Source organism: Diadema antillarum, unplaced genomic scaffold, assembly GCF_040938485.1.
Source record: "Diadema antillarum isolate AM-2024a unplaced genomic scaffold, OU_Dant_1.0 seq00000697_RagTag, whole genome shotgun sequence".
Lineage (NCBI taxonomy): Eukaryota > Metazoa > Echinodermata > Echinoidea > Diadematoida > Diadematidae > Diadema > Diadema antillarum.
The window spans coordinates 18,942-45,363 of NW_027271602.1; the positions used below are offsets into that span (position 1 = coordinate 18,942).

A 26,422-nucleotide genomic window follows, 5' to 3' on the forward strand; every position below is an offset into this window, starting at 1 on the left:
TTTCGCGGTGTTGAAATTTTCGCGCATTTCGCGCAACCAGAAACTAGCGCAAAAATAAAAGCATGCAGATATTTTTGCTTGCCATATTTTCCTGTGCGTGATGTCTTGATTCCGCGGAATTAAAAACACGCGAAACTATTCTGTCCCGGCCAAGCGCGAAAATATGCACTTTTACAGTAGTCCAATGATGCACCCATGAATTTATTTGACTGTTTTTACTGACACATCTCTACTATGACAGATGACCTCTCGTTCAACTGATATGATGACAGTGGGGTCAAATGAGGCACAGTTGTATCACAAATTATGCACTCTCTTCCCCTGTTTTTGTCCCCCTTTTCATCTTGTCTGCAGGTGAGTTCATCAAGAATTGGAGACCCAGGTACTTCCAACTGAAATCCAATGGCGACTTTGTGGGCTACAAGGAAAAGCCCAAGGGCAAGGGTGAATCGGATGCCCTCAACAACTTTACTGTAGCAAGTGAGTGTTGCTAAACATTGCCTGCAACTAAAAAAACTGTCATGACCTTTTCAATAGCTTGCTCACAAATCTTTACAAAATTTGCTCAAAAAAGAAAAGAAATGATAATAGCGAATTCAAGAAATATCACATCTAGCATCACATTATTGTAAAGCTGTCATGATTTAGCCATGAAAGGTTTACTTAAACTGGCCAGTTGTATCAACTCAAGCATTGACCACTAAAATGATGTCATACTGTCCAAACCAGAAGATCTGTGTGGCAGTGGTGTTATGACCTTTTGAAATTAGCCTATGTGATTGAGACAGATATCACTGATTTAAGAGAATTTGTGGGAAATTTAGAAATGCCGTAACTGTATTTTTCTGTTGATTTGAAAGAAATTTTTACAAACATAACTCTTCTTATTATCTAATCTACTTCGAACAGGGATTCACTTTTCCTTTCAACAAAGATACTGGTTCTTGAGTGCAAACAAACTTTGCCTGTGCACGGACTTAAGAATCTGAGGAGTATTTTCTGAACTTTGGCCGAACTTGTTCACATTACTGGCAGTAAGAAAAGGAAGCGCTATTTGAAATTCCCTCATCATATTCTTTCGTAGCTTAATGCATTTTCCTGTTGTCATAAAACAAAATATACTCCTGTCACTCCCAATGTTGACCATCTGCATTCAGGGTCAGTGTCATTTCGAGATGATGGCCTGAAGAAAGATGTCCAGATGTGATGTCCTTGTGACCATGTGAAGAATTTTTGCTTACAAGCGTTTTCTTCCCTGTGAGCTACAATTAGTCAAGATCCATCTGAGACTTTTCTCAGAGATGCCAACTCTTACTTTTTTGCAGTATTTTGTGCTGTATTTTACCCAAAATACTAAAGGTTTCATGGAAAATACATTTTCTCCCAAATTATGTTACACTGTCCATTGCAGGAAAGGCAAAAATACAATTTTCTGTAAACATATTCCTTCTCAGCTCTAAGAATACTGCAGTTCTGTTTAGCATCCCAGCTTTCTGCTTGATTTAGAGCACTTACTCCCTTGAAGTTAGGGTATACTGAAGAGGAGTTTTTTTTTTTTTTTTGATTTGTGTTTTTCAGAAACCAGACAGTGCATAAATGTACTTACAAACTGAAACTGAAAGACGGTTTAGTGGCACTTCCATGCTCTGCTTTGGCAATGAACGTCAACCATGAATGAAGATGCTCAACCCAGTCATTTTCAGAACAAGCAAACATTTGATCATCCAGGCAATTTTGATCACAGCTGTTCCTTCTTTCTTGCATTTTTCAGTGTACAGTTCCAAAGGCATTGTAGGGATTTCCACCATTGTCAACAACAAAAGGAAATGAAAAAAAAAATGTGTGGTTGTTGCTTGTCCAGGCTCCATGCTACAATTAGCAGTGGCGATCATATTCCTTCTCAGAATTGCAGCAATTAGAAGGCAAAGCTGCGTATGTAATTTAAGGATTAATCACATTACTGGCCTGAAAAATGAAAACAGCCAGTGAAGTGGAGTTTGTTTACATTTAATCGGTCTATGTCTGGAATCTGTTTTTTTTGTTGTTGAAGAATTATCGTACATTAAATTCAATGAATTTAACAGTGCTACCCCTGCCATTCAAAATATAAAGTCTATCCAACTGGAAGAATAAAACACTGTAAAAAGATAAGATGTTTACATATTTCCATATTGCATTGTGGTATGCCTCTTAAGCATCAAATGACCACCCATTATTATTATTATTATTATTATTTTTTTTTTTGGGGGGGGGGGGGGCTGGGTGGGGTCTTCTTTGAATCCCTTCTTGGTGTGATTTATGAGTTCATCCTCTTGTCTTACCTGCTTGTGTTTGCCTTCTAGAATGCCAGATTTTAAAGACAGAGAAGCCAGTTTCCAACACATTCAAGGTTCGCTGCCTACAATGGACCACCATCATTGAGAGAACATTCTCAGTCAACTCGGCAGAAGAAAGGTGAGTGCTGGAACCCCTGACCCATGAACAAGCCATGCTAGGCCAAGTGTGGCCCAAACCTCCTCTGTTTCACACCACCCCCCCCCCCCCCCCCCCCCCATCCACCTGCTATGTCAAGGGAAGGGGGCTTTTCCTGTAGATATAATGGGCAGAAGTGAGATCTCATATCATGTCTTCAGAGACTCCAAGCCCAAGCTTCTTCTGAGCAGGAAATTCTCTCACCTGGAACCCATAGCAAACTGGAGACTCCTGATTACACGATTTTTACACACACTACATTATGTGTCTTAACTTTTCCCATAAAAGATTGAAATGGAAAATGAAAGGCAAGAGTACTTAAAAAGACTCTCATTTGTGGTAATCACAGGGGAAACATTTCCTGTTTGCTGATACCTATTCTGACTATTTGCAAGTAAAAAGACAATACACTGCACATGCAGCAAATTTTTTTTTTTACCAGGGTCACAACATACACTCCTGAGTGATCTGACTGACCGTCCATGTTTGGATTCTGTGTGAGAGAGAATTCTCCTGAAAATGGCATGAACATGCTTGCCAAAACATTGAGAGTGGGTAGGCCCTTTTCAGGGCCACATACATACCCAAGAAAGAATATGTGATGCACTTTACGCCTTCTACCACCCAACATTCTACCGCCACGGAAGTCTTCAAAGATTTCATTACTGATGTGGAGCTTCTGGTTTATTTAGTTTAGATTTAAACATCATATTGTGGCTTTTAGACATTCTTAGATGGGCATCACAGTTAACGCACAAAGAAGAACCAAAGTTGCCATGGTAAATCGTGGGCATGGTTGAGGAATGTATTCTGTCATACAGAACAGTAATCATATGATGCGTGCATGGAATGTTTGTTTGACCACTTTTGTGTAGTGTGTATAGTATGCACTGTGATTAAGATATTAGTAACTGGTGGGGGTTGAGTGCTTAAGTTGCATTACAGGGACTGTACAGTACTGGTTGAGGTGGGGATTCATGTTTTGAACATTCTTAAGTGAGATAATGAAAAGCCTCTTATGAAATACGAAGGAACATTTAATTTTAAGAAGGATTCAACGTTTATTTGAGGAAAATTGGTTTTCAAATGGCTGAGATATCCAAAAAAGTGCTAATAATAAAAGGCGACATGCCACAACTTTATTAGGATCTCTTTGTTTCACCTTGTTTTTGGATATCTCAGCCATTTCAAAACCGATTTTCATCGAATAAACTTTTGATACCCCTTAGAACTGCATGCTCTTTGACATCTCATAGAGTGGTTTCTGAATATCTCGCAAAAAGTTAAAAGCTAAATCCTCACCTCGACCAGAACTGTACATACCCTTTAATACCAGACATTTGTTGCTACGTCATGACAGTATCAGATGTACAAGTATGAATCTATGTATATAGACATGAATAGCAGCGTATCTCCTCATGAGCCCCTTGAGATTTTCACATAATGGGAAGCTATGGGGGGGGGGGGGGGGAACATAACCAAAGCCAAAGTCCTGTCTTAGAGCCGGAAGTCTGCATGTCAGAAATAAGCTCATTATTCTCAAGAGTTTAATTGCGTCACATGATATCATATTCACACTGTCACCTCATCCAAAATATCATGCACGCTGGAAGTAAATCCATGGAGAAGAATTCTGAATAATGAACAGATCTTGGAAATTTGGAAGAGAGCATTTGGTTTTAAATTTATGTTCGCTTGTTAGTTTGTTGATTAATGTTTTCGTATTGTTGAAAATGAAATGTGTGATTTCTGTGTTCTCTCAGAGTCATAAGGTTAGCTATTATTCTATTAAGTGTGAAATGAAAGCATACCTCTTGTGCGTGTGTGCGTGTGTATACATTTGTTTTCAGTACCCAAAGACAGGGTGTGATATTGATATTTTTGTTATCTCCATGCACATACAGGATGTGTGAAGTGATATTACTTCAAGTATGGTTTTCCAGCGAAACCGGCACATTGCTTGCCAAAGTCCAATTGATGTGCCACTTCAGAAACGTGTCGGAGGCTGTTTGTGTGATTTACCCAAGTGTGGTAGATTATATAGATTCAACCCTTTTAATAGGGCTTAGTGTTCACGAGGATTGCGTGGGAAAGAGACTCCAAGTTGCATCAGGGGGCCAAACCACGTCCTGGAAATCTATGTGAAAGTGTAGACTTTACTGTTTTCCCACATTGCTGATGAGATGTGAAAATGGGGGAATAGAGAGAAGTGCCTCAGATTCATTTGTATGAGACGGCACTCCATTCGTAGCAACAACCAACTCAGACTAGAGCTGTTGTTACATGGTGATGTGGTTGATGTTACCATCAAATGTAAAGCAAGATTGTTTCCAGCCAGATAACTCTACTCCCTCCAGCTTCCTCTCACCTGAGAATGATGTAACATGAAGAATCTTTGACATGAGAATAATATGATATGGAAAATTTCTGACATGCCAAGTTTGTTACTTGTTTTGCGATTGAGTCGATTCTGAAATTGGATTGTATGCCACCACTGTTTGGTTTTCCTGATTTGTCTGCATGCTAGTGTTGGCATGCTAATGGAATGAATGAACTTGAAAATAAACACAGAGGCTTGCTTTTATGACAGCTTTGTTGTGAAAACATGAAATTTTGCTGAACGGAGATGTCCGTGGGTGTGCGTGTTATTGCTGAGAGGCCAAAATTCAAGCGCTGCAAAGCTCCCTGCTGATTCAGATCTGCACAACACAATAAACGGCATGGTAAACACACCTTCCAGCTAATTTTGTTCTCTCAGCTCCGCCGACAGTGTGGCAGTTATCTCCCTTCTCTGCCATACAAGGGAAGCTGTATAATTAATGTCCAGAATCGGTGGTTGCTATATTTGAAAACATGTTTATGAAAATGATGCACAGGGGATAGATTGAAAGCATTTTTTCCCTCCCTCTATTTTTTTCCTCCTCTCTTCGGCACAGTCAAAATATTTGTTTGGTTGGTTCTGAATAGGAAAGAAGCCATTTTTCTATTTCCAAGGTCATGGGGAAATGTGATAGGGCTGAAATTTTTTTCTTTGTCTCAAATGGCGGTGGCTTGTCGAAGTTCAAAGCCCATCAAAACAAGCTGGTATTTCATGTGTGTTTTCAATTTCTCCTCAGTCACACAAGGTTATTCCATGTGAGCACCTGTTTGTGCTCCTCTCAGCTCTGTAGCTCCTGTGACTCCAGAGGTACACCTCTAACCTGCAACAGGAGGAGTCATGTCTGGGAGATGAGATGGTCTCAGGTTGGACTTGGTCATCAAAACTTTTGTGTGCTGCCTGCAATTTGACCTTTGTTTGTGATTAGCTTGGAACATCTCAATCTGTACTTCTGTCTAAAGTGAATACAGTGCCAGGATATTTTTCTTTCTAGTCTTTGATGTGTTAGACAGTCAGTGCTGGCAGACATTACCTACAGTAGAGCTTGACTGACTTCTGATCTCAGTGAAACTTTGGGGAATTTGCTCTCCTCTTGGATCATTTTTGTGTGTGCATTGTGTCGTGGTTGTACACCACCAACAGACAGTATTGATGAAGCTGGGACACCTTCTAAAGATGTCATTGTGCAAACACGCACGGAAACGTTGCTGGTCTGCAAAAATTATCGCAGTGCTGAACAATCTGAGCAAAAAGTGAGCATTATTCATTCTCTTGCCCCTGTTGTCCCACCATTTTTCTTGTGTGTTGAGGGTTTCCTTGTTTTTATGAATCACAATCTGTTTTGTTTTGCTTTTGTTTGTGTTTATCCTGGTCTTTGTACACTCAGCATAGATGGTAAGCCATGGAATATTGATTGTGTTTCAGGGAGGTTGATTGTTGACGTAGTTAAAGATAGTAGTGGGTTGTCAGAGTATGGATACAAATTGCAGGAATTATTAAACAAGTCAGCTAGTCTAGAAGGAAAATAATATGAGTATTAATGAGTTACCATTGGGAGCGGTGATCTAAAAATGTTTGAGTTATTACATTTGATGTACATGTGTAGGTCAGTTGCATCGCAAAACATCCTATCATAAAAAAAAAATTTGCAATGAAGTCTAAAATAAAAGAGATATCACTATTCTTCTTCATAAAATGCAAGTATATATATATAGTTTATTCGAGAAACCACTTAATTTTAACTATTGTTCACATTTTGTATATTTAACTATGCAGTACTTAAACATTGATTGTACTGATTAACATTTTTACATTGGTTGTTTCTATCCCTAGCACACATTTTAGAACTATTTTGAAGTACTAAAGCGGGGTTGTTTGTTTCATCTGTAAATGGTAAATAACGCCTTTAACCATTTAACACAGTCTTCATAGAACTTAATATGCTGCTAAAGCAAAGAATGCATTTCATCTTATCTAGTCGCAGGAGAAGTGAAACAAAAAATGGTCCCATGAGACAGTTTGTCATAAAGGACTGTTATTCCAAGTGTTTGTTTTTGAGCTCTAGAAAGCTTCATGTTGGTGACTAGCTTGGGTGGGGTAAGCCAGAGTTACGTGTAGTCATATCCACTACTTGACTGAGGTACACTGTAGAATCCTGTGACTTTGACTGTGTGGTGATGAGCTCTACTCAGGTGTTTACTGCAGAAGAAGGGAGGATTTTCAAATTGTAAAACGTAAAACAAACAAACAAAATTGTATTTTTTTTTGGGCAGGAAGCGGGAAATGGGGGGGGGGGGGGGGTGGTCAAAATTAGAAATTAAGACCCCCAAATCCTTTTCCAGTATCCCCCCCCCCCCATAAAAAAGAAGTGAAAAACAAAACAAAACAGCAGAGAGCTCAGCATATGTTGGTGTAGGGGAGTGAGATTTAAACTGACAGTGGTTAGCATGCATTCAGTGAAATGGGTTCGAAGGTTCGGATAAAGATACTGATTTAGTAAGGGAATGTCTGTGAAGATAATAGTTTACTCATGAGGATGAATTCTCAGTAATATGGCAGAACCTATTAGAAGTGGATCAAGTCCCCCCCCCCCCCCCCTTGATGTAGGATTAACAATTGTTATTTTGCTGTGCTCTTGCAGAGTCGATAATCTGCATGTTACATCAACAAACGTGTGTTTCCGTGCAACCTTGGTTTTGCCTTGCAGTGGAGGGGTTTTCCCCATTAGCACTTTGTCAAACAGTTTCACCTTGGTAGGTAGGACTGTATGTCAAATTAGCAGAGTAGTTCAAGCTGTGCAGAGCCTCGTCTGCTATTTGTAGTTTTGAATCCCATTTTCAGCTCTTCCGTGTTGCATTTGTGTGTCAAATCTTAGTAGAAAAAAAAAGAAAAGAAAAGAAATCTTGTCTCAGTGTGCAATGGGAGAAGGGTTGACAGTTAAATGAGTTTATACTCATTTTGAGTAAATGTCCAATTTTATTTACTCATCAACCTTTTTCCTGGAAGTTAACTTTACTGAAAGTTTGCCCTTTTGGGGGTGGGATGGGCATTATATCCTCCTGAGCACATGAATAGACTATTGTACTCAATGAAATAAAGGGTTCTCATGAATGAGATAGTCAAAAATAGTATAGTCAATGGTTTTTAATCACAGAGCTTCCTCCTCCTCTGCCTCCTTCATTATATTTCTGTCACTTTGTTCTCCTGTTGCTGTTTTGCTCTTTCTCCGGGTTCCTCTCAGTTTGATTATTGGGATGTTGCCAGGCTGATCTTGCATTTCATTGAGACATCTGTCCTGGTTTTATTTTCTCTTGCACTGACATCCATCATATCTAATAGTTGTTAATCCTAGTATCTTGGCGTGAAATATGTTGTCATATATACTTATTTTCCCTTAGGTTTTCGCCAGGTTGTGTGAGGATAGAGTGGGCTGTGATCTGCACACACCTTTCAAGAATGTCAGAGCTTCAAAGACAGATACACAACATTTGACTATTGTATGATTTTTATGATTATCATTTTATGAAAGCATCCACTGTACCAAGCAGGCAGTTGCTCAATAAATATTATAGACATTCTCACGTCCTTGGTAAATGCTTCATACTTAGGGTAATATTTTATTTATCAAATATTAACTACAATGTTCAAAGAACTACCGTATGCCACAAACACATAAAAGCCTTGTGAATTGTGAGATTTTCCTTACTCAGTAATGTCTTCTTTGCGAGGCTGCCGTTTTGTAGAGATCCTTACATGTACATAGCATTTGTATTGTTGTGACTAAGTAGTTTTCATGACAAATGTATTCCATTTAAAGTTGTTCTGTGCTATGAGACCACTCATATCTCATGCACTCATGCTTCAAAATCAGAGTAGAACAAGCAATTGCGGAACAATATTTCATTTCTTATTGGTTCACCTCTATGCCTATCAATCCTTACGGCTTACTGTGTAGGCATTGTTGGTATGACACTAACCTAGGTAAAGGGGAATTTCCCTTTCATGGTTGAATGCACTTCCATGTGTTTTGTCTTTACCTTCTTTTTCGGGGGGGGGGGGGGGGGGGGCCTCAGCACATAGTGTCAGTCTACTCATGGTAACTTCATTCCAAACAGAGTGTAATATTGGCAGAGCACTTGTGTGAGAACGCCAGCTTCAACACACAAAATGTCATTGTTGTGTATGTAGCGTGGCATTGACGAACAAATTTGCCCATCAGAACATTCATACAGTCATTGCCAACAACAAACCACCACTGTGCAACATCTTTCCATGGTTTCTTGGATTATGAATCAGAAAGTTTATTTGTTTGTTTGTTTCATTTTCCATCTGAGAAGGCTGGATAGCCAATTTATGCAGCTGCACTAGCTGGCCTTCCATGGGGTCTAGTTGGATGTGAGACTGACCACTTCACAGGGTTATGCACCTTGCACTTTGTGATGAATAAATGAAGTGGGATCTTTTACGTGCATGAGTTGTGACTCTCATTACATAGTTTACCCAAGGGACACAGTATTTTGCTTCAAACTATAGTGACGGTATGATATACACACAACATTGCTTAGCTAGACTCGGGGAATCTAACCTGGGTCATATCGATTTGGAGGCAGATGCGCTACCGGCTGAGCCGAATCCCCGCCCTGTTTGTCTTTGTCTTTTAAAGACATTAAGCCCTTCATATTCAATTTATTTTTAGGATCTTTATAACTATCATATGGTTGTAGCCAAAAATGGTAGTTCAGCTGTAAACAGATCAATACTTGATTTGAAGTATGTGCACATACAATGTATTTAAAAAATAATTTGGTGTTATAACACGCACAAGGAGGTGTTTGTTTCCACTTTTCTCTCTCTCTCTCTCTCTCGAGGGGGGGGGGGGGGTAAGGACTCGGCAGAATGTTCTACTAGTAACTCCTTGTGTTAAACAGTGAGGCTGTTTCATGTATAGTACTGTATTTCATGTCATTCAGGTGTAGTTTGATATCTGTAAATGAAATTTAGCACGTATAGAGGAACAAAGAGGGAAAGAGCTGAATGCAACATGCACCCGTACACTTCTTTGGTCATTACTATACTCCACGGTCGCGATATTTAATCTCAGAAGAATTGTCAGGAACACCTGATCCGTGAAAAATTACTCCGGCTAAATATATACCTTATACAGTGTATACTATTCTTACCGTTACATTTGCTCCCAGGCAAGTGGACAAGTGGTTTTGGGACAAGTGTTTTGTAGGTTGTTGTTCAAATGATGTGAAGAACACCAGCTCAAGGAAGTATTCTCATGGGATAGCATGCCGCATTGACAAAGTGTAGTTTCAGATTGAGATCTGGAATCTGAACCAGGTACTGTTGTCTGTACAGCGATGTGATCAGCAAGGCTCTCCAAAAATAAGCTCTTGACATATCTTTTAAAAACAGTTTCTGTTATGGAACCCAAAGTGAGAGGTTTGTATGATTTGAGATAGTTGAGCATCGACGTCACATTCTGTTGATGCTCACAAACATTTGATGGTAGTTATGAAACCTTACAGTTCAATAACTCTGTTGATGTCCTCTTATTATTAAACTCGCATCATTTTATGTGTCTGATTTTGATCTTAGATGTATAACAGTCAACTTGAATACTATGTGGAATTGAACTTAAAATAGCATGTGTTTGTCTGATTGTATCATTATCATAAACTTGCTTACTTGTGAGTTCACCTTTTTTTTAGGAGTTTTAAGTGAATGCAACCACCCAACTTTCCCGTGGACTGTGTGTTCATCAAATCGTTATTAACTGCTGAGCAAACATTAGGCATACAGCCATGATTAGTAAAGTAGACCACGACAAGAGTCTGCTTCATTACGAATTCATGACACATCTAGCAGTTGGTTTATGCACGAAAGTTAATCCTGGTGATGTTATGTTATGGACCGTAACCCAGAAAGTGGCTTGTTAATCATGCATTTGGATGATTGTTTCATTTGAAATTCATTCTGATGCCTATCAAATGAGATATTTCTTCCTCTGACACATGGATTCTATATATTTACAGAGATGAGAAATCAGACGAAGAAGATTATTCATGAGTTGTTTATCAGACAAGAATTTAGTCTCCTGGTAGCAGACTCATTTCTTGGAAGTGAGGCTCCAGTGGGATATTCCTTTGGTAGAAATGAAACTATGTATATAGAGCTTCACAGTTTTTGTTGTAAACAACAAACCTGAAAAGTCCTGCTGAGCATTCATTTCATTCAAAGTACTTGCCTTTAAAACAAATTGATTTTAGCCCCTGAAATGATGTGTATATGACAAATAAAATAGGTATAAATGTTTTACAATTTCTGCCAACAATTGCCGGTCTATATAATAAGAATGGATGTTAATCTCTCTTTCCTCTTTTTTTTTTTGTCATATTCTTTCTTTCTTCTTGTAATGGATGGGATGCATTGTGATTGCTGCAGTTCTTTTGTCTGGTCACTTATGGTGTAAAAGTTGTATAGGGAGAAGCTTGTATGTAAGAAGCTTGTATAAAACGTGCATGTTGGTTGTGTATTGTATGAATCACACACACTGTATTTAAAGGACCTGCTCATATATAAACACATCAACATATTTGTCCTTTTTATTTCCTTGACTCTCTTTCTGTCATTCTGCTTCTCTGTCTTGCTTGTCTCTCTGCTTCCATCGCTGTATCATCTGCCTGGCAGGGAATCGTGGGTTCAGGCGTTACAGAGTGTTGCTGACTCACTGCAACGACAAGAGAAGGAAAAGCTGCAGAAGCAGGAGGCCAATGCAGCGAACCGCGAGCAGAATGACGGTAGTGTCACAGGCAACGAGCAGAAGCCACGGAAAGTGGTGAGTGAGCGTGAAAAGGCTTGCGAAGCGAACGGACCTTTCCCCCTCCCCTCCTTTTTTTTTCTTATTGTTTTTAGGTGTTTGTGTATGTGTGTGTGTGTGTGACCCCAGTTGATTTTCTGCAAAAATCTTTGTAAAATCAGTCATGCTACCTCTTCTCAGGTGTGATGTTTTGGTTGGGTATTTTTGTTTTTGAGAGGTAAGGGCGTTTTGTGTCGTGCAAAGGCCTAAAATGAATTTTGCACACAGACTTAAAAAAGAAAAGAAAAGCAAGGCTATAGTCACTGGGTAGTGATGACAAACTCCTACCCTTGAATATAGATTACTTGCACAATTTGCTTTTTTTGCAAGGTGAGTGTTGTTTTCTAATCACTGAACGATTCTGTTGAATCATAGTCTTTTGACTGACATTGAATTTTAATCTATATTTTCAGAGTGAGGTTATGTAATTGTAAGTACAATCACGTCCAGCTGAGGATAGTGTCTGATGTCGATATCTGTTTCCTTTTTCTCTCATTTTGTGGAACTCTAAACCATAAAGGAATAGTACAGTTTTAGTTTAGATGGGGCTGCAGGTTTCCAACATTTTGTGTGTGTGTGTGTGTGTGTTTGTGAGATAATGAGAAACATCTTATGAAATACAAAAGAACGAGTAATTCTTAGATGAATTCACAGTTTATTTGATGAAAATTGGTCTTGAAATGGCAGAATGAGATAACCCCCCAAAACCATCAAAATGCGATAGGCAACGACTCTTATTAGGATGTCTTTGTTTTGCCTTTTTTTTTTTTTTTTTTTTGCATGTCATTCATTCCAAAACCGATTTTCATCACATAAACTTTCAGTTCCCCTTAGAACTGTATGCCCTTTAACATTTCATATAGAGTGGTTTCTAAATATCTTGCCAAAGGTTAAAAGCTGAATCTTCATCTCAACCAATGCCCTACAATCCCTTTAATGTATCGTCATTAAAAATAAAAATATTGCAAGATGTGCTTTTTTTTAAGTGAATAAAAACACAAGGGCCCAACAATAGAATCAACTTGTGATAGCAGTCTTTTTTTCTTGCATTTGCGAATTACATCAAATAACACATGCTTGATACGGCGTCACAAGGGTGTTATATGAAAGAGAGATAACCCATGTGTTGATATGCCCAGGCAAGCTACATGAGCCTGGTAAAAGGTCGTGGAAAGTACGAGTCATCCCACCAGAGTGGGAAAATCCCCCCCCCCCCCCCCCCCACCACCACAAAAAAAAAAAAAAAAAAAAAAAAAAAAAATGTCCTTGAAGAAACTGACCTGTCTTCTCTGATTGATCATGATGTCATCCATGACATTGAGCCCTCACACTTTCTTTGTCATTCTTTCAGGCTATTGTAGCAGTCACCAGTCATTGGATGTACTGTAAACGTCAATATTTTCGCGCGATTAATTTTTCGCGCTGAGCGGCTCAAAAACGTATTCGCGGGTTCTTAAATTCGCGCTCCGCAGCAGGTTACTTTACTGTAGTACACATTCACTGCTTTCATCCAAAGCCTCTGCTACATAGCTTGCTGTGCCAGCGTACGACAAGCGACGTAGCGAGCGGCTCGACTGCGAGTACAAGCACTCAAATACGTAGTACAGCTGTGACTCTAGTACCGTAGTCACGGGGGACTGTAGCATCGATGCGTGCGGTGCACACATGCATGCTACAGTACACAGCAATCTAGGGTATCGTCTCTTCGCACAGTACTAGTAGCGTAAACATGCCTGTACATTGTACTACGTAGCAGGATCATCGATGAAGCGCACACAATTCATCCCGTTCAAAATGTGCGTAGAAAATTGTGAAGATATATTCGCGCGTTTTTGAATTCGCGCTAGCCGAGCGTAGCGCGAAATCCGTGAAAATTAATGTACCGCGAAAATTTCCACGTTTACAGTACCAAAAGTTTTGAAACGAGCCTTAGAATCGAATGGCAAATATCATACCATGGAGATGAGTTAACAATTCAAAGATGATAAAGAGGCCTTATGAAATAAACAGTGGAAAACCAGAAGTCTGGAAGATTGATAATACTGGAACATTCATTTTGATTTTTGAGTTGCTTTTGTTTGTTATAATGTCCAGATCATCTTTAGATTGATAATGATCGATGCTAGTGATCTATCTCCTTCTCTTCTTATGCTGCTCTGTGTCTTTGCTCTGTGTTTCTGAGCAGACGATGGATGACTTTGAGCTGCTCAAGTGTCTAGGGAAAGGAACGTTTGGAAAGGTCATTCAGGTCAGAGAGAAGAAGACCAGTGAGCTATTTGCCATCAAGGTTCTCAAGAAAGAGGTCATCGTACAGAAGGTCAGTCACATCCCATGCCCTCTCATCCTCTCCTTTTACTAAGCAGTACATGTACACATAAAGAAAAAAAAGAAGCTATATATGGCCTTCAGTAAGGGATACTGATGCATTCAAATTCATATGTTCTCTTGGCTTGAGATTTCTGTTTGTTGGAACTCCAAGAATTTCAAGGTGATGTTGATTTGTCCTATATATAATGCTTAGAACAAATCTGCCAAAGAATAATTTGCTATTATAGGAGAGACTCTTACAAATTACAGGAGCATTTATGTGCTATGTTAGAAGAAAAGAAAAAAATATTAAAGCATACTGCATTCATCCCTGTTATATCTTTGAAGTAAAATTCAGTGTGTGCATGAAGTTGTACACTGGAATATACTGCCCATGTTGGGCAACATCATTGTTACATTGGGATATTTAGTAAAATTTATTGTAACATACAAGAGTTGTCATGCAGGATAACATTGTGTTATTATTATACTAGCAATAGAAGAATGATATGGATTATGATCACGATTACCAGTGATGTTTTGATGTGTGATTTGTATGCTCATGGGAAACCAGGTTCTGGCTCACAGGACCTACAGTCACACAGTAATCATCAATAAAAAATAAAGTCTGTCTAGCCAATGTAATTAGTTATTCGTATGCAAGATCACATTGATTTACAGCTTCATCAGTGTCAACGTTTTATTCAGTGAGTGGCATTTTTTCCCCCTCCTGTCTGGAAGAGGGAAGATCCTCAGTCATTCAGACATGCTGCTGCTCACTTTTGGGGAAGCCTCCTCTAATGAGTTAACGTGCCGTATATTTCCCCTCCTACTACTTTCAGATCTTTCCTTGTCTGGGAGGGGTGTCGTCACAAACTAGAGTGATGAGCAATTCAACGTGTGTGTGTAATCTTATGGCCCCTAATTAGAAATTTGTGACCGAATTCTGTATTCGGCATGTCGAACGAGCCCCACCAGAAGTGTTTTTACTGCTCAGAAATTAGACATTAATGTCCAGAGCAAACACAATTCTGTGAACTTCCCGTTTTGGACTCGTTAAGCTGTCAATGTGTTATTTTTTTTCTATTTGTCAACGCATGCTTGTCTGTAGATAAATGTGTGTGTGTATGTGTGTGTGTGTGTGTGTGTGTGTATTAAGGGGGCCGTATATTGGCTACTCCACAGAATATCAGTGCAATGGTGGAGCTGCGTGGGATACCCTGGGTAGCGACCATTGTAAATGAGTGCCTTCCGCTGTCGATTGGACACACATGCGCCGTGTTTCCTGTTTACCATTTGATTTAACCTCTCTTTCTCTCTCTCCCTCTCTTTCGTTCTCTCTCTCCTCCCACCTCCCCCCCCCCCCCCTTCTCATTTACCCTCCCCCATTTTGTCTCTCCCTTTCACCCTCCATGCAGGATGAGGTAGCGCATACACTGACGGAGAACAGAGTGTTACAAAAGACGAGTCATCCCTTCCTAACGGTAATCCTCCGCAGTGTCATTTTAGGGGAAAAGGAAAGCTGTGTCCCACAGCCATATGTGTCCTGTTTGTTCAATGCGATAATGAATGAATTGCCAGTTGTCAGCACTGCTTTCACACTTAGTGCGTTTAGCAGGGGGAATTCTGTCCAGAATTTCGAGTGTTCTACTGAACGGAGAACTGTTGGTATTTATTGATAATGTGTTTTCACCCTTAAAGTTGCAGCTTCTTACTTTGCAGTAGAGCGATCCAAAATGATATTGGTTCATCATTGCTTTATTCATCCATGCGATCTGTATGCATATCAACATTTAATCTGTGGTTACAATGTAAAGGTCAAAGCCCACATAATTCTTTCTTACCCCCTGCAGAATGCATAGGCACTTTGAATTAGAATTGAAAGTCTTGCTTTTATTTTTCAATAATGTATTTATGAATTATTTATGAATCAGGTAGAAACTTTTTTTTTTTCCAGAGGGTCATGCAACATATGAGATGCAGGCAACATATTAAAGTTTTTGAAACTTCAGTTCTACTCTGCTAGCTGTGCTGGGTTGTTCAAAACTGAAATGTGAAATGATTTTGAATATGATACAGGTAGAAAAGGCACAAACTACACCGTAAAGATTGTCCATGTTGTTATCAGAACAGGAAACATGAGTGCTTCAAACAATGCAAATACTGCTCTGACATCAAAATGTAATATTTTCCCCATGCTATGACATGCTAAAAGATGCTTCATTCAATAGGGAAAACGTGAAGCAGAAAAGATAACATCTTTGATGGTCGAATTCCCAGTCGAATTCCCAGTCCCATCCCCAGTCCCATTTGATCTTTATTATGTAGAGAAGCTTGATTGAAGTGAAGTCAGAAAACTTTCTGAAGAAAACAACATACACTGTGTAATGTCATTATTTTTTCCTCCTTGTCTAAGAATATTATGTCAGTGATTTGACAATCAGAATGTTGGATCTCTAAGTGATTATTGGTTTTCTGATCTCACCTACACACTCACTGGTCACATTTTCTTTTTTTACTATTGGGATTGTGGAAGAAACATTAACATATAATTTTCACAGGCTTTGCAAAATTCTGCTTTGACCATGATATAGGATTAATTTGATGCCATTCATATGTAGAGGTCGGGGGTGGGTGGGATGTGTTGCCATAAAAATGATATCAAACTTAATATGTTGTGCAGTAGTATGCTTTCAAAAAAAACCCGAAAACAACAACCCAAAACTGCAGCCTAGCAAGATTGTGATGATGACTAGGGTGTCCCCTTGAAAAGCCGCATTGCCCAGGGTATTGGAGTTACCCTTTCCACCCCATCCCGCCCAACTGTCCCTGCCTGCCATTGATTCCTATTTCTGTTCCGATCGAACTGGCATTCAGTGTCATAGTCATGGCCGGTCCGGTGGTGGAGTCTGCTTATATGTAGCACCACGAGGTCTCCACGTTGTGAGTGCGTGGCCAGTCCAGGGAGCCTGAGTCACCCAACCTTCGCTAGAATGTCGAGCAAGACAAACAAGTTGATTTATCCCCATATCTGTCCCAACCCCTCCAACTCCCCCTCCAACTCCCAACCCAACCCAGCCATTGCCCTGTGCTGCCTCAAGGCGTGTAAAGAGGACGTGACACACCCCTTGCTTTCCCTAGATATAGTCATAGACACTCTGTGTAATCTTACTCACAGTCAGGAACTCCTAGGCAATGCTGTAAGTTAATATGACACGTTCAGTGACTTGAAAGTTACTTGACTTTTGAGTGACTTGTAATGAGTTTAATAGTGTGGAATTCCGTGACATTCACATTTAACCTTGCTCATGTATCAAATGAGAAAATGCTCATATGAATGATATGAGATTAAGAAAAACTACAGACGTGTAAAGATAATGCTTTTAAAACCAAGTATGAACACTTAGCAGAGTTATTGCTACATCAGATATCATATATGATTCAAAATGACCTGTACAGTTTATAGCAAAGCATCATACCAATTTGATACACAGTAGGTATGGTCATAGCAAAACAGTATATGACTGTTATATGTATGGTATATCCTTGAAACAATAATCAATTGTTAATCAAAAGGATTGCTTGATTCAAATCTGATTGGTGTGAACACTACTTTTACCAATTAGTAGACTTCAGATAGATTTGTCCGTGGAGAGGGAGGAGGCTATGTTGTAGATACTGTTTGAGCTTTTTTCCCTCCTAAGCATTTGGTGTCATGGCAAAGCTGACGTAGTTTTGTCCGGTTCTTTTCTTCTCCCGCCCAGTCCCTGAAGTATTCGTTCCAGACGTCAGACCGGCTCTGTTTCGTCATGGAGTACGTCAACGGTGGCGAGCTCTTCTTCCACTTATCACGGGAAAGGCTCTTCACTGAGGACAGGACGCGGTTCTACGGGGCCGAGATCGTGTCGGCGCTTGCATACCTCCATGAGCAGGATGTCATATACAGAGATCTCAAGGTAGAGTAGAGTGGCCGGTAAATTTTGTCCCACCATCTGGAATCCGTTATTAAGTTTGATTTTAAAAAAAAATCAATACCTGTGATAAATGAAAACTCAGACAGCAACAACAAAAATGATAAATTGGCACTTATCACACCGCTGTACATATTCAGGTAAACACTGCTGCTTAGCCACCATTACTAACACTGGAGGATTAAACGTAAATGCACACACCAGTAATCAAGATTCACTTTCACGTCAAAATGTCACGATGCGCAGGCTTCACCATATATGTTTGTTATAAACCTGACTCGATATGTCTACATTGTGGATAGTCAGTGTCCGTGAAGGTTGTTGTGGTTGATTTAGAAAAAGCTTTCTTTGGTGATAGAATGCAATTTATCAGATTTAGAAGTAAAATATGTAAGTTTTTCTGAAGAGAGGGGTCACTTCTTGCCCAAGAACGAAGTTGCATCAGGCCAAATTCCACAGGACCCACTGCTTTAGATCCCTTCCGATATTGCAATCATAAGCAGTTTTACAGAACAGGACTTTTAAGTCAGTGGTTTGATGTGGTCGTATTTGGCATACAAATGAGCCCAAATTTCAAATCCGTCATGGAGCAAGTGACATTCCAAGGTTGATATCTGTTGTGAGAACATGGGGGAGGGGATTCCATGAAGTGTCCAGTTTGGCAACAGGAGTTTGTTTCCTTGCCAGGGGGCCAGTAATAAAACACCCCACAGCCCAGTAGACGCAGTGTCACCTTGTAGCTCCTTCTCAAAATGATGACTCATTACAAGGCATAGAAAACAGTTCCCCTTGTTACATTCCAGCAAAGGGGGCAAAGCTATGGGGAGTGGGTGGATCCTGCACATTTACACAGGCAAGAGTGCCATGTGGGATCGAATGACTTCTGTTTGACTTTCCACTCGCACCAATTTGCAGACTACTTGAATGAAAATTCCTTTGCACTTGAAGTAGGGAATACTGAAGAAAACTGCAGGATGGGCCATGCCACTCACCAAAATCTTTTAAAGCCCAGCCTATTGAGAATTAATCAAAGTGCACATATAGCAAGAAATGCCAAATGTGCTTTTGTCACCCTAAATGATTATTATACTCCTTATTTTCATAACTTTGGGAAAGAAAGGAAATCAGCATGCAAAATGAACATTATGTGGTGTTTAACCCCACAAGTAATTTAATTGTCATTTGTGTCTGTGCAATAGCTAGGGCTATTTTCTATCATGCATTCTTAATTTTCAAACTCAGCATTTTGATATTGTTTGTTTTCATCAGAAAGCATTGTGTTAGGAGCAAGAATAAACGAGAATCCATTCCGACATCGCCAGGGGTTGCGTGTCGTGCCCGATGCTTTAATCCTTTCACCGAGACACTATCTTTTAATTGAGTCTGAGAAAAACATGTTTACACCTTTCTCATAGGGTGATTGATTTTATTGTGACTGTCAGACCAAATTTAGAAGAGCTTTCACGGCAGTTTCTCTCAAAACTAGACAAATGTTTTCCACGAACAAACAGCAAACATGTTTCTGTATTCAGAAAATGCCTTCTATTTAAATTCACAAGTAATAAATGAATAAACAAATTAAGCTGAACCTTGTTTGAGTTTTAGATCCTTTGGAAATTCTAGGACAGTGGACTGACAAAATTGCTGTTTTGCAAGGAAGATGTCAAAAAGTGATGCTCCTGGGGTACTGATTTTAGTTTTGTAACTAAATGATGTAGGAAAGGATTTTCCAGACATTTTAAATGAAATGTTGATATTCTTCACCGAGTGGAAATATGATTATTTAGGTTTTGTCACAACCATCTTTGACTAGTTACCACTGATTTTGCATTTTGAGACTGCTATTCAACTACATTTGATCCTCCCTTTCGTGTTAGTGATTTTTCCTCTTCCTCATAACTATGTATCTTTATTTCATGCATCTCTATCAATCTATAGCTAGAGAATCTGCTACTGGACCAAGAAGGCCACATCAAGATCACCGACTTTGGGCTATGTAAAGAAGGCATATCATACGGCGACATGACGAAAACGTTTTGTGGCACGCCAGAGTACCTAGCACCAGAAGTAAGTCATGACTGGCCCTGCCAGAACGTCATCATTTTGTTGGTGGTGTTGTTGGGCTTTTTTTTTAATTTTTGTGCAAAGGAATTGTCATGCCCGGTCAAAATACAGAAAGATCTAATATGTTCAGAATGTGTAAATAAGCCAACATGCAAATATTTTGCTTCCTCACCCATTAGCCATAGATTTTTGCGTAGAACACTGCCATATGACAAGCTCAAAGACTAGTTTGCATCCATAATGAATATGGTAAATACTGTATACGCTGAATATTTTGCAATGTTTTTATTTCTGCAAATTTTGCTAGTCAGGGTCTAATCATGAATTTTAAGACATGCACAAATATTGACTCTTGTGTTTGGCTGTACGTAGGCTTTTTCCGGGGAGAATACTGCCAGAGGGGACGAGAAGACTAGGTAATCCGGTGAAGGTGCTAGAGCTTCTCTGGTATATCTTTAGAGACGAGGGCCTTCTGATTTCAGCTCATCTATGAGAGGATGACACATCTGACCCATGCTGTGCTTGATCCCTCATTGTTTTCAGATCCTAGAGGACAACGACTATGGACGGGCGGTGGACTGGTGGGGGACGGGGGTGGTGATGTACGAGATGATGTGCGGCCGCCTGCCATTCTACAGCCGCGACCACGAGGTCCTCTTTGAGCTGATCCTGACAGAAAACATCAAGTTCCCAAACAGGTTGTCCATCACGGCAAAGGCCATTCTGAGTGGCCTGCTGGAGAAGAACCCGAAGAAGAGGCAAGTGTGGTTGGCTGACTCTATGGAGGAAGAGAGGAGAGGAAGAATTGGAAAATGTGGGAAAGGGAGATGGGCAAAGGGGAAGAGGAGATGACAAGGGAGGTGGAGGGGCTCAGCTGAAAGAAAGCGAGAGACTTACGGTGCCATAGTTGCCACTAAAGTATTTTTCTTTGAGGTTGTTAGTGGAGGTATCAAGCCAACCTCTCGATGAAGCAAGAGGGAGAAAGAGTAACAAAAAAAAACAAAAAAACAAAAACAAAAAAACAAAACTACCTCCAAAGTAAAAGGCAGTAGGTTTTACATGAATGGACATAAGGCGTTGAATTAGATCATTTATCCTTATATGTTTGCAACAGTGCCTCTGTGACATAGGACCACATTGAAGTTGTTTTAAGAAAAGTAAAAAATGATTTTGGGACCTGAATTTTTACTTCATTGTAGCAAGTCTTCTTCTTCTTCTTTTTTTGAAACTTTGTTCGTTATAATTGGAGTGCACTGTATTTTCTTGGCTGAATTATTCAGATTTTATTCATTTATTTGTACATCTGCATTATGATTGAGATGGCCTTTTCCTGGATAGAATCCAAGCCTCTGCTTTGTAGCTTATTTCCAACCCCAGACATAGAAACTGAGACTCTTGATGAAATGCTGTGCTTCCTCTGATTTGAATCTTCTAGCTTTCCTCTGTGATCTCATACTACAGGTTAGGGTGTGGCCCAGATGATGCCAAGGAGATCATGGGACATCCCTTCTTTGCCTCAATAAACTGGGATGACCTGTACCACAAGAGGGTGAGCATTGTTTCTTCTTCATCATCATCATCATGTCCTTCTTCTTCTTCTTCTTCGTCTTCTTCTCCTTGTCTTTCTCCTCCTTCTGTATTCTTCTTTCTTCAATTCTTCTGGTTGAATGAAAAAAGAAAAATAAATATTGTCAGCTGGGAACCAGAAGGGCCCTATTGTGTTCTAAGATTTGAGCGTAAATAAGAAGGGAACAATCAATTTTCATGAAAAATAAGATTATTTAATCAAAAGTATATAGATTTTTTAGCATTGTTCCAAATAAAGAGTAAAATAGTGCCCTTGTGGTTTTAATTTTTAACATTTTACTAAAAATGTAAATAGTTAAAATTGACACCATAATGTAGAGGAGATGGAGCTGTACCACATGATACCAATAACTCATTACCCCCAAAATTGCGATAAAGCCCTTCTGGTTCTCAACCCACGATATGAACAAATTGATAATTCAAGAATTCTTTTGTATTATAAGATATGTATGCATAAATAGGCATTCATGATAAAGTCCCTAATGAATAGATATGAATGAATAGATAACACATACCCACTTTGTTTTCTTATCAAACTAGAAAACGACTTCACGTCCTTCATCACCTCTAAACCTTCAAAAGACTGTCCCCCAAAATTTTCGACACTGGAATGAAGCTGTTTCTTGCTTTTTGCACTAATCTCCAGGTTACGCCTCCTTTCAAGCCCACCATCGTGTCGGAGACGGATACGAGATATTTTGATTCCGAATTCACTGCAGAACCACCAAGGCTCACGCCACCAGGAACAAGTGAGTAGCACACAACTTGCTCCCACTGAGATTGGCTAGAAGAAGGGATAAGTTTTCCCCTTTTTTATGCCTCCGCCACAAAGTGGTGCCGGAGGCATTATGTTTTCGGGTTGTCCGTCCGTCCGTCCGTACGTACGTCCGCATTCGTTTACGCGATAACTTGAGTAATATTGACTGGAATATTACCAAACTTGGTCCAAGTATAAAGTATGATGGGGCAATTACTTGATTAGATTTTGAGTGAAATTGGCCAAAGGCCAAAGGTCAAAGGTCAAGGTCAAATCATGCAATTGTATTTGTTTACGCGATAACTCAAGACTGGATCGAGCAAATTTCACCAAACTTTGTCCGAGGATGATGTATGATGGGACAATTACTTGATTAGTTTTTTAGTGAAATCGGACTGAGGTCAAAGGTCAAAGATCAAGGTCAAATCCTAAAATTTATCTGTTTACGTGATAACTCAAAACTGGATGAAGCAGCTTTCACCAAACTTGGTCCAAGGATGATGTATGATAAGGCAATTAGTTGAGTAGATTTTAGTGACATTGGCAAGAGGTCAAAGGTCAAAAGTTCAAAGTCAAATGCTAAAAATGTTGCTATTTCCCCCATATCTATGCAATGCCCGAAGGTATTTTCTTGAAACTTAGTGTAGACATGTACTACTGTGTAAAGATTCTCCAGATAGAGTTTCATGTCATAAGGTCAAAGGTCAAAAGGTCAAAGGTTAGGTGAAAATGTTACAATTTCACTTTTCTCGCAGATGGTTCAATGTATTTTCATGGAACTTGGTACATACGCATGTACTGACTGGCAGGGATTATCTAGGGAACTTAGGGGTCATGGGTCAATAGTCAGGGGGTCAAGGTCAACTCCTCAAAATTTTACTATTTCCCTCATATACTAGTATATGCAATGCTTGCATTATTAGTTTTAAAACTTGATATATACATGTATTACCGAATGGAGATTCTCTGGGAATTTCCAGCCAGAAGGTCAAAGGTCAAAGGTTAAGGGTCAAAGGCCAGGTTTAGATGGGGAAAAATTTATTTTATACTGTAATTACACTCTTTCTTCATACCTTGAGAATTACTCAATGCATAAACTTATAAAAGGGTCGGTCAGAAGTCAAATAAAAATCCTCAATTTCCCAAATATGTGTACCTGCACTCTTAGACAATTATAGCAAATCCAGTTCAAGGAAAATGAACATTCAAGATATTTCTGACAAACCTGTCATTTCAATATTTTGCCAGTTATGTGAAACTGTCATCACACATTGTAAAGACATTGTACTACACCTATTGGGAGAATCATGCATTATGGCGGAGGCATCAGTCGCCATAGCGACATTTCTAGTTCTTGCTAGAGTGGACTCCCGTTATAACGAAGTCCTTGGGACTGGCAGTTTCCTTTTGTTATATCAAAATTTTGTCATAACCGAACAAATAAACAATAAAAATACAAAGAACGGATAATGTTGCAGCCTGAATTTTTACTTCGTTGTAACCAGAATTTCATTATAACAGGAGTGCACTGTACTTGCATGAAGTTTGTGACTGTTCCTTATGGAATTTCCTGATCACCATGCAGTACTTATAAATGTTATGTTGGCTAAAATGTTTTTTTTTGTGTTGCTTGAAGTTTTTTTTTTAGTTTTTGTTTTGTTTGGGGTTTTTTTGGAATTTTTTTGGTATTATCATGCACATTATTCAAAAGTTATTGTCTATGGCATTTTGACAACATTGGATGCAAAAGATAATGGTGTGAACAGAACAATGCTTTGTTTTTGTTTTTTAAATGTGTAACTCAATCTGTGTGAAAGATACTGGATGTAATGTTTCACTAATGCTTTCATTATTACATAGGATTTGTAGTTGTGTTCATATCAATTCATCTCAAATATAAGAACAATCTGTGATGTGGTTGAATGACGTTTCCGTCAAAGCAAGGAGATTATATAATTCGACCATAGGAACACAGCTGACATTGATTCAGACCATTTTGTAGCTGAACACTTTGATATGATTCAGAAGACATCAGGACCATTTAATGTCTACTTTAGATCTTGTTTGCAATATGATGAGCTGTGTGATAGATTGCCTCTCAATCTGATGCATGTCTATGTAAAGACTGACAATGTAACTCATATCTGACTATATTCTATCTTTATCCCCCCCCCCCATCATTCAGATACCTTGTCAGCCAACCTCAACGATGATCAGTCACAATTTGAGAAATTCTCCTATTCTGATGATGTCACACTGCAGAAATGAGATTGGTCACTACCGCTGCTACCCAACACGCAGTCATGCATCACCATGGCATATAGTTGTCCCAAATCTCTGCTCCTCCTTCATCTATTTAAAACTTGCTGCTGCCTCTCCGCCTTCGAGGGGAACAAGCTGTAGCAGTGTCCTCAAAACTCCACTGTTGATTGATTGTAGTCAGCAGGTTTCGATGAAGCCATCTGCGACGCGCATGCACTGTGTTTGCTGCTGGATTAAAGCTGACAGAAAGTTTGTGAAAATGCTCACATGTTTTGAATCCTGCTCAAGAAATCGTTTGCAGACGGGAATCCAGATACCTACTGAGCATTCTTTTTTTTTTCCCCAACCTGAAATTTTTGCCTTTCCACATGACTCTGCTGTTGATGGCATGCAAGTTTAGCAGACATACGGCGACACTGTCACTCACCCACTCATGGAGTCGTGTCTGCCAATGCCAAATGAAACTCAAAGAAGAGCAGGGGAACGCCCCTGCCCTGAGACGTTGCCGTGGGGAACGAGAAATCCAGACTGTGGGGATCCCAGCAGTTTAACAGCATCTCCCTCCTATTTATTGGCCACACCCACCTCGCTCTCGGATGGTCCCGGCGTCGGGAGCTTTCTCCCCATCCTCACTTTTGACCCAGCACAGATTACGAGCATTCATTGCCTCCAAGCAAAAAAAAAAAGAAAAAAAAAAGAAAAAAAATTGTTCGTGCATCATCTTGTCTCGTCATTGCCACATTGACTCTTGTCTGGGAGAACGCAGAACGTGATTTTGATCATTCAGAGAAAGAGGGAAAAAAATCCAAGATGAAGAGGAAAAACACACAGGAAGCTGGGACTGGACGAGCAACAAAGTTGCAGGAAATAGAAAATGTGTTTGCGCCTTTTTGACTGCCAAAATAAAACAACAACAAAAAACAAGTACCAAACATCGTTTGACAGTATGTATGTGGAAAGCACAAGTAATGGTCGACGTTATTAACCAGGTATAACTGGAGAGTAACTGGCATAGGGGAGCTAAGAAACTCACAAGTTCACATGTTGACATTTGGCTTCAAGGAAGAGTGTTGACTTTCAGTGACCCGTGAATTTCAACGAATCTGTTTCTTGGTTTTTAGTCATTTGTACAAAGGAATATTGATTAAGAAAAATGTAGCCTGGAATAAACTAATACATACATGTATGTACATGAAGATGTTACTAAGTTAACATTTAAAAACAGATGGAAAAGTAACTGCAAACAAAGAAATATATAAATGAGATCAATTATATTAAAAGATGTAATAGGTGTATTCGTTTTGTGATATGTACAGTATATGTGAAAAAAAAAAAAAAATTATGGGTTTTGAACTTGCACAAGGATATTGGTCAATTGCACTGTAGTGAGAATTGAAAGCTGCTGAAACTTTGTGGACCAACATCCCAACCACCAACAAATTTACCTGTAAGGCTTGTTTGTGATAATTTATTGAAACTTGAGTCTCTTATTTTTTCTTTAAACACTTCTTACTTTCTTGTTTCCCGCTTTCTCTCTTCCCAAGTTCACTCTCTTTGTGTTCCCTAGTTGTATCCATCAGTTCCTATTAGTCTGGTGTGAGGGTGTGAAGTGAGGAAGGAAAAATTAAAAGATAAAGTCACTGCAAAAACTTCTTCAATAGATATTTCGATATTTCATCTTTTCAATGTTGACACAGAATGTCACAAAAAACCTGTATAGAATGACCAGTTCTACTGTGGTCAAGCAACATTTAGGACAC

At 39.4% G+C, this 26,422-nt stretch overlaps 1 protein-coding gene across 1 annotated transcript; it reads left to right on the plus strand.

Annotated features, from left to right (window-relative positions):
- The first annotated feature begins 73 nt into the window (after positions 1–73).
- LOC139737624 (RAC-gamma serine/threonine-protein kinase-like) lies at positions 74–26,352 on the plus strand. The gene is made up of 11 exons (XM_071648298.1): positions 74–480; positions 2,343–2,454; positions 11,546–11,693; positions 13,900–14,031; positions 15,440–15,505; positions 17,786–17,977; positions 19,931–20,059; positions 20,600–20,814; positions 21,518–21,605; positions 22,290–22,392; positions 24,586–26,352. The coding sequence occupies exons 1-11, from the start codon at positions 282–284 to the stop codon at positions 24,666–24,668; spliced, it is 1,467 nt and encodes a 488-aa protein (XP_071504399.1). The 5' UTR covers positions 74–281; the 3' UTR covers positions 24,669–26,352.
- Positions 26,353–26,422: the final 70 nt, after the last annotated feature.

What these genes read in the sequence shown, in the direction of transcription:
- LOC139737624 (XM_071648298.1), top strand. Translation starts at nt 282, where the DNA reads ATGAGGCACAGTTGTATCACAAATTATGCACTCTCTTCCCCTGTTTTT. An exon ending in CAACAACTTTACTGTAGCAA is followed by an intron (nt 481 to 2,342) that starts GTGAGTGTTGCT and finishes TTTGCCTTCTAG; the next exon opens with AATGCCAGATTTTAAAGACA. An exon ending in GTCAACTCGGCAGAAGAAAG is followed by an intron (nt 2,455 to 11,545) that starts GTGAGTGCTGGA and finishes TCTGCCTGGCAG; the next exon opens with GGAATCGTGGGTTCAGGCGT.